General features: G+C 53.3%; 1 protein-coding gene across 1 annotated transcript in view; it reads left to right on the top strand.

The window, feature by feature from the left end:
- Nucleotides 1-9,822, top strand: part of ITGAL (integrin, alpha L (antigen CD11A (p180), lymphocyte function-associated antigen 1; alpha polypeptide)) — a 34,254-nt gene extending 24,432 nt beyond the window's left edge. Inside the window, exons 19-31 of the mRNA XM_004691684.2 lie at nt 74-127; nt 214-287; nt 584-725; nt 2,280-2,390; nt 2,746-2,825; nt 2,931-3,017; nt 4,524-4,599; nt 6,262-6,375; nt 6,607-6,663; nt 6,759-6,857; nt 7,212-7,307; nt 7,885-7,995; nt 9,597-9,822. Coding sequence (XP_004691741.1) covers nt 74-127; nt 214-287; nt 584-725; nt 2,280-2,390; nt 2,746-2,825; nt 2,931-3,017; nt 4,524-4,599; nt 6,262-6,375; nt 6,607-6,663; nt 6,759-6,857; nt 7,212-7,307; nt 7,885-7,995; nt 9,597-9,737 — 1,242 coding nt within the window. The 3' untranslated portion in view covers nt 9,738-9,822. The remainder of the gene's footprint in view (nt 1-73; nt 128-213; nt 288-583; nt 726-2,279; nt 2,391-2,745; nt 2,826-2,930; nt 3,018-4,523; nt 4,600-6,261; nt 6,376-6,606; nt 6,664-6,758; nt 6,858-7,211; nt 7,308-7,884; nt 7,996-9,596) is intronic.
- The last annotated feature ends 3,793 nt before the right edge of the window (nt 9,823-13,615 follow it).

Below are 13,615 nucleotides of genomic sequence, written 5' to 3'. Positions count from 1 at the left end.
GAGCTCTCAGCCCCTGCGTGAGTTCTGCTGCTGCCATTAACCTAGGGACGCTGCCCTCCCTCTCCCTGCGCAGGGTAAGGACATGCGGCCCATCCTGAGCCCCTCAGCGCACTCGGAGACCAAGGAGGTAAGGGGGCAGAAAGAGGCCGAGGTTTGGTCCCTCTTGGGTGTGGGGGGCCTGAACACCTTAGTTCTTTCTTCTTGGCCTTTTAGATCCCGTTTGAGAAGAACTGTGGGGAGGACAAGCAATGTGAGGCAAACCTGAAGCTGCTCTTCTCCCAGGAAAGGTCTGTGAGGCTGCGGAACTCCTCCCCACCCTCCTGCTCCCCCGGTGTTTCCGGGGCAGCTCCTGTGTGCTGGAGAGAACAAGGAGGGTGCCTCAAGTCAGAAGACCCTCATCTGCGAACTAAATGTGTCACCTGGGTTTCCGCCTCTGAGCAGAGCAAGTCCCGGGACCCTGGTCTGAATGGGACGAGGCCCCTCCTCAGGCTTGTGCAGGGGAGCATGTTCCGAGTATTTGTTTTCTGGCCTACTAGAGCCAGAACCTGCCCCCCATCACTTTTCCTTGATCTCCCCCCAACAGAGACAGAGCCCTACGCCTGACCGCCTCTGCCAGCCTCTCTGTGGGGCTGACACTGAGTAACTTGGGAGAAGACGCTTACTGGGTCAAGCTGCACATGAGCTTCCCCCAGGGACTCTCCTTCCGCAAAGTGGAGCTGTTCAAGGTGAGCGGGAAGGGAGTGGGCCCACAGGCCCCTGGCATCTGCTGCCCTGGGGCGGCTCAGGCAGTCGGGACAGATAAGGACAGGAGCAGTTGGCACGCGGAGGTCCTGGGGTCCCCTCTGGGTCTCAGCCTGATGCTCACCCACAAGCCATAGGACCGGAAGCATGAAGTGCACCCTCTTTGGGCCTCAGATTCCACAGCCGTATACAGAGACCCCAGGGTTAGTGAGAGGGTGGCGTGCAGGGAGCACGTGATGGTGCCCTGTGACAATGGCACCCCAGCACCCCAGCACCCGGGTCCCAAGGAGCCATGCTCAGGTGAGCGAGACATGACCACCTGCCTCCTGGAGGTGATGGGCATGTTTTTGAGGGATGGCCCAGGTTATTTCAAAATTTTTAAAAAATTATCATTACAAAATAACAAATAAGAGAAAGGGCTACGTAATCAGCACAGAAACATGGAAACCACAAGGAAGTTTGAAGAAGACAATCACCCAGACTCCACAGCTCAGCATGACTACTTTTAATATTGTACTACTAAGATGTTACTACTTTTAATATTTTTTATTACTTTTAATATTTTGGCGTTTATCTTTCTGTTTATGCATATGCCTACAAATTACATTGTTTGTATATTTATTAGATACACACACACAGGCTTTCCAGGTGGTGGTTTTTACCCCATGTTTGGGAAAAATTTCATGTCTACATAGTATAAAACGATTATGACTATTGAGTTTATTTCCTTACCTTGTTGTTCACTTCTGCACAGCATTTGATTTCTCCCTGGGGTGCGGTCCCCGTAGCTCTCCACCACCACTGCCCTGGCCGTCCCTGTGCCCTCCGGCCCCATTGCACCCCTCTCTGCCCCTCTCCCAGATGGAGGCCTCAGATGGATGGCCAACTTGCAAGCTTTATCTTTTTCCGGACTCTTTGTTCAGTATTTGAACAGTTTTTCAGTACATAATTCAGTGGCCATTAAGTGCCTTCACAGCGTTGTGCAAACGCCCCACTGTCTGTCCATCATCTCAAACAGAAGCCCTGACCGACTGAGCAGCAATGCCCCACTAAACTCCAACTGTGTCCAAGTCCACCCAGGACCCCCCTTTCACAGCTGTGAAAGCCCGGGGAGCCATAAAGGACCCCGGGCCTCTGTTAGTGGATTCCCTTCCCAGTCCGAGATGGAATCCCACGCCTTGCAGATGGTCAGGAAGCTGAAGGAACGGTGTGACTGCTTAGCCAGGGTCAAGCACACTGTCCCAGCTCTTGCTGAAGGGGTAATTACATAGCAACGTGCTGGCAGTCTCACCATCCCCTCTCCTGTGACTGCACCCCATTTACCGGAAGTGCCTATCTCTGAGCTGTTCCATCCAGGTCTCCACTGTGAACAGTGCCCAGTGCAGTTAGCATTTTGTGCCCAGTCTCTGGCTGTGCCCTGGATTCCTTGGCCCCACTTCTCTGAGACAGCGCCCCGGCTGGGAGGCGGGCGCTGAGGCTTGGAGGGCCCCAGAACCCTTAGCTCTCTTCTCGCTTATGCTCTCTCTTCTCACCCCCAGCCTCGCAGACAGATACCTGTGAGTTGCGAGGAGCTTCCTGGCAAATCCAAGCTCCCCACCAAGACCCTCTCTTGCAATGTGAGCTCCCCCATCTTTAAAGCAGGCAGCTCGGTGAGTGAAGGTCCTTGGGAACCAGGGGCAGGGGCAGGAACCAGGGGCAGGAACCTGAGCTCAGGTGGGAGGGAGCTGCTGGCTGGGGGAAGGGCGCCCTTGATTGACCATGAGGGCTTGCCGTCTTCTTGACCCAAGGAGTGTGTACAAGCAGTTCTGTGTACTGTCTGAGGGTCTGGACTTTAGAATCAGACACCTGGAGATGGCCTCAAACATGTGACTTAGCCACTGGAACCTCAGTCTCTTCATGAGGATAAAACACCCAGCCCAGGCCCAGAGCATCCCTGGGGTCACAGCTATGATGATTGGGCTGGGAGCTAAGGCCCCTCCTCATTGCCTTCTCTTTCCCCACCAGGTTGACATCCAAGTGATGTTCTATACACTGCTGAACAGCTCCTGGGGGGACTTGGTTGAGCTGCAGGCTGAAGTGAGCTGGTGAGCAGCCCCTGGGAGCCCCTCCAGCCCCCACTAGACCCAGCAGCATCCCTGGCCCTCTGGGCCCTGGCGCACCCTCTCCTAACACTGCCCTCCCCCATGCAGTAAAAATGAAGACTCTGGCCTTCTGAAAGACAACTCAGCCAACACCAGCATCCCGGTCATGTACCCCATCAACATCCTCACAGAGGAGTGAGTCCTGGGCAGCCTCAACCCCCTGCTTCTCCCCTCCACTTCCCTCCTCAGGGCCCTACAGTGTGTGTGTGTGTTTAAGATTTATTTATTTATGCATTACAAGAACTGGGGTACAAACCAGAGATGTGGGAGTGACAAGATTCACCAGAGACAGAGTGGGGAGCAGCACAGGCAGATTTACTGAAATACACTGCTGAGGGGAGCAGCGGGAGAGACAGGAGAGGTCTGCTGTGCCATGTGGGTCACCTCCGCGGCAGGGATTGAACTCATTCTGCAGTGGCTACATAGCTTCATAGTGCTAGCTTTAACCCCTTGTGCCAAAAGGGAGGCCCACCTAGAGTCTTTAATGCTCAAAAGAGTGACAGTCCTTCAAGAACTCGGGATTAGGTCAGCATTTACTGATGGAAGAAACACACTGAAGGCTGATGTCACTCCAGCTCCCTGTGCAAGGCCCTCCCCCCACTGAGGTCAGGTCTGAACTGGAGGTTGATGCCAGAAGCTCAGGCTCACTCTCCATTGTCTGTAGCTAGGGTGGAGACACACCCCCACCCCACCCGCCCCACCTAGAGCCACAGTGCTGGGAGACCCAGGAGGAAAGTTTCACAGTAGCTGTCTCCTGCCCAGAGCTCTTAGTCAGAAGCAAGAGACCAAAAGTCCTGAACCCACAGAACTAGTAAATCTCAGAATGCTATGGCAGGAAGGACCCAGGGAGGTGGTAGGCTAGATTTTCTCATACAGAAAAGGAGTTAAGCCAGGAAAGTGGGGAACCTTTTTCAAGTTGGCCCAGTGAGATAAGGACAGGGAAGTCACATGCCCTGGGGTCTCTAGCGATTTTGAACTTAAATGCCAAAAGAATGATAGTACCTGGAATGTGTTATGAAATTAGAGCCAGGAAGGGTAGTGTGGGTCAGAGGACTCAGGGTCAACTAGGAACCTGAACTGGGGTCTAGAGGACAAGGCAGGAGGGAGGGGAGGGCCTTCTCACCCGCAGGCCTGGAGCCAGCACACAGGTGCAGATCTGGGGAGCAGGAGAGGGCAGGTGGAGGGTGGAGGGGTCAGTGAGCAGGCAGGTAGGGGCAATCCTGGCCTTGGCACTGTGGGCAGCAGGGGTCACTGATGGATTTGGAGTTGGTGAGTGGTGGGATCACAGCGTGGCATTAGGAAGGTTGTTAGAAGAGCAAGCCAGGAGTCGGTGCTGTGCCTTAAAGATGAGCAGCGGACCAGGCACTGGGAGATGCTGGGGAGGCACATGGAGTGGGGACACACTCCAAGGCTCATCGCCGGGGTGCCTGTCCTGGTGCTCTCCTTTGGGACCGTGGGCAAGAGGCTGACCCCTTCCATGAGCCTCAGTTTCTAACAATAGGGTGTCAGGATGAAATGTGACTGACCGTGCCAGGCACAGCGACTGGCAACCAGAGGCTGCCCTGGCCCAGGCCCCTCTGCCCTCCAGGAGACTACGGTGCTGTCTCCACCTTCTGCTTCTGCTCTTCTCCCTTCCCACAGCAAGGAAGATTCTACACCGTATATCAGCTTCATCTCCAAGGATCTCAAGAAACAACATTTCAAGCACATCTACCAGGTATGACCCTCAATGAGAAAAGGTCCTTCAAGGCCACTGTTCATTCAGCCTCACCCCAGGACCCTCCGGATGCAGAGATCGAGTCCAGCATGCCAGAGTCCTTGGCCTTTCTCTAGGGCACAGAAAGGCTGCAGTCAGCATGCTCACCAATGCTTCCCACCACCAGGGAAGTGATGGGTAGACATGCAGAACTTGAGAGCCAGAGGGCTCCGAGAGAACCTACTCTTTCTTCTTTTCTTAAAGATTTATTTATGTATGCACACAAGAACTGGGGTACAGGCCAGAGGTGCAGAGGGTGAGAGGATACACCAGAGACACAGTGAGCAGCAGAACAGGCAGATTTACCGGAATACCCTGCTGAGGGGAGCAGCAGATGACACAGGAGGGGTCTGCCACGCTGCCATGCTCTCTGGCCAGGGGTCGAGCGTGTGTTGCAGTAGCCACAGATAGCTTCATAGTGCTGTGCTTTATAAACCTTCGTGCCATGAGGGAGGGCCTGTGGACCTAGTCTTTCGTCCATGAATTTAATGCAGTCCTATTCCAGTTGAGGTGCTGTGCTAAGTGCTGAGCAGCAATAGGTGAGACGAGGTGTCCGACCACTCGCTATCCCCAAGTCCTGTGCCTGGGGTGTGCTATCCATGCAGCCCCCCATAATTCTCACACCAGCCTGAGGGGTTGCTCGAGACAGGCACTGTTGTTCCCACTTTACAGATGAGCAACTGTAGCACAGACACAAGAAGCCGCTGGCCCAGAAAACAGCTCCAGGGTGGGGAGAAGAAGCACTTATTTGAATATCAAAACCCACATCTCACCTCTGAGTCAATGTTTGTCATTTCTCCTGCTATATGCTCAGTGCTGTAACTGCCAACTTAGTGATGGGGGCTCACAGGAGGGAGGGAACCCCCTGAGTCCAAAGTGGAGGCATTGAAAGCTTTCCTAGGGGTAACCTTTGAAAGAGGAGTAAGCACTGATCCAGCCCAAGGCGTTCTCATTCTACTGTGGAGGAAAGTGAGGCCCATGGGGCCACACTGAGCTGGGGGTCCAGGGAAGGGGGCCTGCAGTAAGGGGTCCCAATCTACTGAGCCCCCTTCAGAGCAGAGGTAAGAACCAGCTCACCTTATGCTGTGACGAGGTGATGGCCTTCGGGAAGGTCGGGCGTCCATTTGCATCAGCAGAGACCGTCCTGAGGGACGGGTTGGGTGGCGTCTAGTGCTGTTCATCGGGATGCGCTGGGCTTCCAGGCCAGTCCTTCACCACTGTGATAGTGGGACTGAACTCGGCAGGCGCAGGCCACACCCAGCCACCTCTGCTGTGTGACCGCTGGCCGACCTGTCTGTCCTGGCCTCAATTCTCCCCGGAACAAAGTGGGGTTTGGAGTAAGAGCCCCACAACCTCCTGTGGGGAGACGAAGGGGAAGCTTCCCTGCCCCCAGGAGTCAGGGATGCTGTCTGGGCACGAGCTGGCAGGATGTGTGAGATGCTGCCATGTGGAGAAAGCAGAAAAGCGCACATAAGCCACACTGCGACAGAGGCCAGATGTGTGGTCACTGTCTGTTGCCTCGGCACGGCCACGGGCACGCAGGCATACAGGGCTGCACGCAGGATCCGGGGTGGCCCAAGGGCAGCTTCATTCGGGCTCTGAGCCCCTGATCCTCTCTGCTAGGTAACGGTTCAGCCCTTTGGCCAGGACAACAAATTGCCCTCCCTGGAGGCCTTGGTTGGAGTTTCACAGCATCACGTCACGGAGCCCCTCAAATACACATACGACGTGCAACTGGTGAGTATTGTCCAGAGGAGGACAGGACACCATGGCTGTAGGGGTGGGCTCTTACAGGGGTGCAGAGGTGTGCAAAGGGGGTGAATGAGGAATCTTCTCGGACTTGGTGATGTCTGCCCCCCTAGGGACAGTGGGGAAGAATTGGGAGGCCAAGGAGGAATGTCAGGCTCTCCTAGGGAAGCATTACCTCTGATCCCTGGACTGACTAAGACCCTGTCTCGTGGTTCCCAGGAGCCGCCTGTCACCTGCTACCAGGAGGACCTGGGGACGCTGCCTGAGGTGACTGAGGTAAGGGTGTGGGAGCTCGGAAATTAGGGTGGAGGCTGGCAAGGTGCAGCAGGGGACAGGCCTCTCTTACCCCTTGTCTTCGTCTTCCCCGACAGCCTTGCCAGCACCTGGCCCAGCACCGCTGCCCAGTTGACTTTCAGCAGAAACTCCTCGTGAAAGTGACGGGGACCGTGGAGCTGATCAAGGAGGTCCAGGTAGTACCTGCCGGCGCCAGACATAAGTGGGGGTCCCCGGGTGGGGCTCGCTCACCAAATAGTCTTCCTGCATCTTTCTCCTTTTTCCTGAGGAAGAGAACCATGGGTTGTTTGAAATTTGCAGGGCAGTTTTCACGGGCCCATGGATGGTTCTTGCATATTCTTTATAGGACACCAGCAGGGAGTGGCACCTTAGGCTGCTCCAGGAGAGACCTGAGCAGGCGTCTGCACCCCACTGGGGCTCACTCTTCTCTGTGTTCCTCAGTGAGTCAAGCCCAGGTGGGGGCAGAACTCAGTGGGTTCATGCCCTTGTTTGTTCCCCTGGCCATGACGTCTCCCCCGCCCCTCCCACAGGCCTCCTCCATGTTCAGCCTCTGCAGCTCCCTCTCCATCTCCTTCAACAGCACCAGGCATTTCCACCTCTACGGCAGTAACGCCTCCCTGGCCCAGGTATCTCTCTACCTCCTTAGGAGACCCAGGAGCAGCAGTCAGCCATGGGACCTGAGGAGTGGGCCTCAGGACAGAGCTGGGGGGCAGTGCTGGCAGTGAGGGGCTGGGCAAAGCATGAGTGAAACTGGCCCATTGCTGGAACCATCAGCCTTGGCGAAGCTTCCTTGGAAGCTAGAGTGAGCTGTTCACCCCTGATCACTCTGCCGAGAAGTGCCAGGGAAGGCCAGCTGTGACACTCAGCAAGGGTGGGGCACAGAGAGAAGCAGAAAGCATGGGTCTAGGAGCCAGCAGAAGTACAGAGCACAGGGAAGGGAAAGCTAACATAAACTGAGGCCTTGCAGGGAAAAGCTTTGCAGGGAGCTGAGACTGGCATTTTATCCTGAGCTCGGGGAGGCCATTTAAGGATTTCAGGTAACCAGCATGCATGTCTGCCAGTTTACTGGGTGGTGGAGGGGTTCTGCCCAGAGAGGGTCCGGGCCTGCATGATAAGGTCCAAATGGGGAATGCTCTGACCTAAGGCTTGAGGCTGTGAGGGCGGGAAAGGCTGCTTCCCTGCACGGCCCTATCTTCCCTCTAGGTCATCACAAAGGTCGAAATTGTGAATGAGAAGGAAAATCTCCAGCTCTATTTGTGGAGCGGCGTCGGGGGGTTGTTGCTGCTGCTGCTGATTTTCCTGGCACTCTATAAGGTGGGAGCTTCTGGGGGTCACAGGCATTGCTGAGGTGACCAGGCTGGGAGGAGAATTGGCAGGGGTCAGGGAGAGTACCAGGACCAGGAGCATCAAAGCCAGCAGGGAACTCAGCTTACTCCCTCTAGACAAGGCTGCTGAGGCCCAAAGAGCGAGTGGGACTTTCCCCATGACCCAGCACCAGCAGGCCAGGCCAAGGCTCTCACGCAGAAGCACCGCCTGAATGAGACCCCAGCCCTGGTGCAGACCCCAACCTGGCCCTGGCCTGTGCAGCTCTAGGTTAACAGGGGAGACAGGGGCGGACTGAGGGCTCCACTGGGCCTGTGTGCTCAAACAGAGGAACCCAACTGAGGCTGGCGGAGTCTAGAGAGACCCCCCGAGAGTTGGCATTGGAGCTGGAATTTGAAGGGTGAGGAGTGAGTCAGACAAGCCATGCTGGAGCGTGTGTGTTCTATCCATAGAAAAATCAAAGTTTAAAGCTTTTCCTGCCTCAGCCTCAGAGGGTTGTCACTGGCAACCATTTTGTTTACATTCCTTCAGTTTCTCATTTTGCTGTTAATGTAAATGGGAGAGAAAGAACAGCTCTCACGTGTGTATCTAGGTAGGAAACAGGAGCCGACGAGCACCGTCCACACCGCCCCGGCGGCTTCCTGCAGTCTGGTGCTGCCTTTTATGGAGTAAGATCCTGTTGACGAATGTGCAGATTGTGATGTTAGGCTCTTGTTGCCTGGGTCTGCATCTCCTAATATTCCTTTTTTTTTTTAATGTTTTGGTAAATTTTCAACATCAGTGATTTTTAAAAAAAGATTTATTAATTTATGCACACAAGAACTGGGGTACAGGCCAGAGATGTGGCGGGGTGGGGGGTGAGAGGATTTACCAGAGACAGAGTGGGGAACAGAACAGGCAGGTTCGCTACTCAAAGGTGCAGCAAGCGAGCACGAGAGTCCTGCCATTCCATGTGGGTTAGTTCCCTGACTGGGGATCAACTTCTGCTGCGGACAGCTTCATAGTGCTGTGCTTAATTCATTGTGCCACCAGGGAGGGGCCTCGTCAAATCTTTAGATTTCCTTTTGCTGAGCCCAAGAACACATGGCACCTGACTTAGCACTCTAGAAGGGAGGGCTTTTCCACTTTGTATTAGACATCATCAAAACACCCACCAAAGGGGCCCTCCCTGGTGGTGCAGTGGGTTAAAGCACAGCACAATTAAGATATCCACAGCCACTGCGGCACAAGCTCAATCCCCGGCCAGGGAGCTGACCCATGTGGCGCAGCAGACCTCTCCTGACCAACCCGCCGCTCCCCTCAGCGGTGTATTTCAGTAGATCTGTCTGTTCTGCTCCCCAGTCTGTCTCTGGTGAATCCTCTCATGCCTGTACCCCACACCCGCCTAAAATATTGGCACATGACACTTTAATAGGCAAGGAGTGATGTGCTCTGAAACACTTTTTAGCGTATTGCCAAGTGCACAGGTGCCCTCGCCCAGCCCTGGGCACCTCGTGTCTGGGGCACGGGTGATTTGTGAACATGCTTGCAGGGTCAGCCGGCAGGAAGCCCTTCAAGGGCTTTTAGCTCTCTCCACCTGTGTCTTTCTGTAGGTCGGCTTCTTCAAGCGGGACCTGAAGGAGAAGATGGAGGCTAACATAGATGCCCCCAATGGAATCCCCGGGGGAGACTCTGGGCAGCCAGCACCAGAGGAGGTGGTGGAGACCCTCCTAGGGGAGAAGGCCCAGGAATAAGGTGGCAAAGACTCCGATCAGGCCTGAGCAGAGAGGCCTGGGGCAGGGGCCTCTGCTGCATTTTACTGTGTTCTCAGGCAAATCACTGCCCCTCCCTAAGACTCAGTTTCCCTGTCTTGAACATGGAGCCAATTCCGCGCCCCCCCCCCCCAACTTCTCTGTGAAAATCTACTGAGGGACTGGCCAGGAAGGCTACAAAGGTGAGACCTTGTGCTTATCAGATGGACCTGGCTCCTACCAGCCCCTCTTAGTCTCCTCTCCTAAAGAGAATATGGAGACATTCCCAGGGCCTGAGGCCATCCCTTCTCATGGCCACCTGCCAGTGGAGGTCCCAGAAGACTCAGCGTCCCAAAACCTTTCCCTGCATTCTTTTCTGCCTGGATGCGTCCTATTTGCCAATAGCAAATCCAGTCTGTCTCTTGCATCTCACTGCTGCAAACCCCTTGCTCTTTGGCTAAACACCAGATACCCTCATGTGCTTTTCAGAACTGGAAAATAGCCCAAATACTGTATTGCAAGGTTGGCCCTATCTCCTTCCCCTCAAAAGAACTCCTGTCTTCCTGAGCTCCAGTTACACCAGGCTTTCCACGGGCTAAGCTTTTTTGGTCTCACTGCTTCTCTCAGAGAGCTCCCTTTGCCTGGGACATTCCTCCCCTCCTTCTGGCTCACTCTCACTCAGCCTTCAGACTTCAGAGCATACACTCCTTCCTGAGGGACCCCCACCCAGTGTCTATTCAAGGAGACACACTCACATTAGCCTGCACTTGCTCTCTTTGCACTGGTCAGACTTGTTCCTTGGGGAATGGTTCACTTACCATCTGCCTTGAGCAGTCGACAGTGAACTGCCCTGTTCACCTGGAGCTTCCTGGGGATATCAGAGTCAGACACATAGGAGGGGCTTGCCCCCATCTAACTGGACTAGCAATAGAGTCTGTGGGAAAGGGTATGCTGGGCCCCATATTGCCTTTTCAAGTGGCCAGCATCCCGGGACCCCATTACACCCACTTTGTCTGTGTACTGACAAAGATGGGCACCTTGTCTGTTTACCTGGTTCCCAGCTCCAAGGCCAGTATCTGTATACATTTACCTGATAAATGTGAAATTTTGTCCAATTTTGTTATGTTTTTGTGCTGGAAATGAATATTTCCTTCTTGGTGCTTTCACTAGGCAGGCCTTCTGCTCTCTGTTGTCGTTGCTGCCATGATGCCCCTCAGAGAAGTAGGGAGAGAAGGAGTGAGAAAATGTTGGTGGCATTAACAGCTGGTTCAGATGTGCCAGCAGACCTTCCCTGCCCTTCCTTTTTCAGAAAGTAATATTGGAGGGGCTCTCATATCTACCCACCTTTAGAAGTGGGGGTAGCCGCTGCTGCCCTCTTGTGGTCAGTGGGAGGGGGTCTAGAGTCACTCTAAGGCCAGCTGGGGTCCAGCACAACGCAGTGACCTGCAGTGGCTCCCTTCTACTACTGGGGTAAGTGGACACTCCCGAACCTAGCACTGAAGACCCAGCAGTCTTCCTAAGTCTGTGGTCTCTCCACCCTCATCTTCCTCATGGTCCAGCCCCCAGGGAACCACAGTGCTGGCTCATAAGGAAGAAACAGAACATGTTTCCTAAAATGGGCGGGTGGGGGCAGGGTAGGGAAAGTGTTTTAGCTGTCAGGAATATCACAGAAGGACAGAAATTATCCTTGCTGTCACCAAACATTAGTCAGTTTCTATCCATTCACACAGTGTTTGTGTCAGGCCCTGGTCTGTGCCCGAGGACAAGTGAGAAACAGCGGCAAGTGCAGTTGAAAAGTCAGAACGTGATGCCAGGTAGTGACAGGGCCATGAAGAATGCAGAACAGGTTGGGAGGTGATGGAGGAGACCCTTTTCCATAGTGGCGGGGAATATATATGATCACACATATATATATATGACAGATATGATATATATGTATGATCATACACACACACACATACATATACATATATTTTCCCTGCCCTCCCTGCCTCTCTCTGTGCCTTCCGCAAGCTTCCCTTGTCAGTACACCCACTTCCACCCTGTTCTACGCGCTAAAATCTTCCTACTTCCAAGCACTTGGAAATGTTTCTCGTCTCCCATTCCTGGACAAAATGACCCTTTCCGTGGACACTGTCCGTGCCACAGTGGGCACACAATTACATGTGCTCTCCTTCTCTCCAGACTACGAGGGTCAAAAGGCAGGACTCAGGCCTCACTTGCATGTGGCAGCAATGCTGACCCTTCCTGAGGACTGGCCCCAAGGAGGTGTCCCAGAGATGATGGAGTCAGTGACCCCCAAATGGTTTGATCTCGGAACCCCTTTATACTGTTAAAAATTGAGGGTCCTTTGGGTTATACTTGTTATATTGAAGTTTAACCAGTTAGGAATAAAATGGGGGAAATTTCACCGTGTAAGTACACCCAGGATGCTGGTTTGTGGTGATGCACACCTGAAGCATATCTAATGTTACAAAGCAATGTGACTTCAGATAAAGAAAAATTAAAATGGAAATCGTAACACCCAGGCCCACATGGAGCCATCAGTGATAACTTGTGTCACCACATATCATGCAGCCGCTAGTAGTCTCAATAATACTCTTGAGAAAGTGAAAAAGTAACATCGTGGTGTTGTTAGGCAAAGGTTTGAATTCAGGTTCTGTGACTTCCATGCTGTGTGGTGTGGGGCAATTAGCCTCTGGATACTTATCCTCTCTGAGACTTGTTTCTTCATCTGCAAAATGGGAATAATGAGCTGCAATGAGCAGTAATGAGGTAACAGCTGGAAACCGTTGAGTCCTCTTCCAAACACTTGACGCATCACGGGGAGGTGGATAGAAGAGCGCTTCAGTGGAGCGCATGGTGCGGTCACAGCAGCGCTGGGCCAAGTCACAGGAGCTGGTGAACCCGAATTCAAGCCTACGGCTCCCTGACCAAGTCACGTGAGCTGGCGTTCCACCGTGATCTTGGGGAAGACACGTGTTTTTTCTGAGTTTTGGCGGCCCCATCTCAGAAACGGTCCTGGAAGAGGGGTGAGCAGCTGAGTCCTCTCCTCCTCAGTTGATGTGCTTCTATCCTTTGAGTTTCTGTGTATGCAGCCTGCTTCATTAGGCACTGTGGGCACTGTGCCCAGCACCTACAGGCTCTTGAGGGCCTACAAACATGTTGGAAACTTAAAAAAAACCTTCAAAATCAGAAAAATAAATTGTATCATTGAATATTTCAGTAAATGTCTACAAATGTAATAAATGCTACTTTAGGTAGTCAAAAGCAGTTTAACATATAGTTTTGTACATAACCTATATTAAATGTGGGAGTTGCCATATTTTAATATTTGAAATCACTCAGAATAGGGTGTCTGTACAAAAATGTGCATAAAATTTGACAAATGTCTTTAAAAGACTTGGAGATTTCACTTGAAAAGTAATATTCTGCTTCCCAAATTTAAACTTTGAAAGCCACTAGCCACAGAGTGACTGCACAGGTCACTCAGCTCTACACTCCATTTCCCATCTGTGAAATGGGGCCCTGTCAGCCACAGAGTGACTGCGCAGGTCACTCAGCTCTACACTCCATTTCCCATCTGTGAAATGGGGCACTGTCAGACCCTTGACTGGCATTTATCTCAAGATGTGCCCCAGCAGAGATTCCTCAAGGTGCCCGGGACCTGTGTTGCAGCTGAGGTCACCCAGGCCACACCCCAGAGTCCCCCAGACTCACTAATGGCACCAATTTCCATTGTTTCCTGAGCAAGGGAGTGTCAGGAGGACTGAGGCGCAAGAGTGGAAAGTAGTATCAAGGTAAGGTGGTAGTGGGTAGCCCCAGTAGGTCCAGGGGTCCTAAAATGGAGGCCAGGTCCAGCCTGTTGGGAGGGTCTTAAA

Source organism: Condylura cristata, unplaced genomic scaffold, assembly GCF_000260355.1.
Source record: "Condylura cristata isolate star-nosed mole 26May11 unplaced genomic scaffold, ConCri1.0 scaffold00032, whole genome shotgun sequence".
NCBI classification, from domain to species: Eukaryota; Metazoa; Chordata; class Mammalia; order Eulipotyphla; family Talpidae; genus Condylura; species Condylura cristata.
Note: the sequence above shows the minus strand (reverse complement) of the source record. Positions and strands in the feature narration are given on the sequence as shown.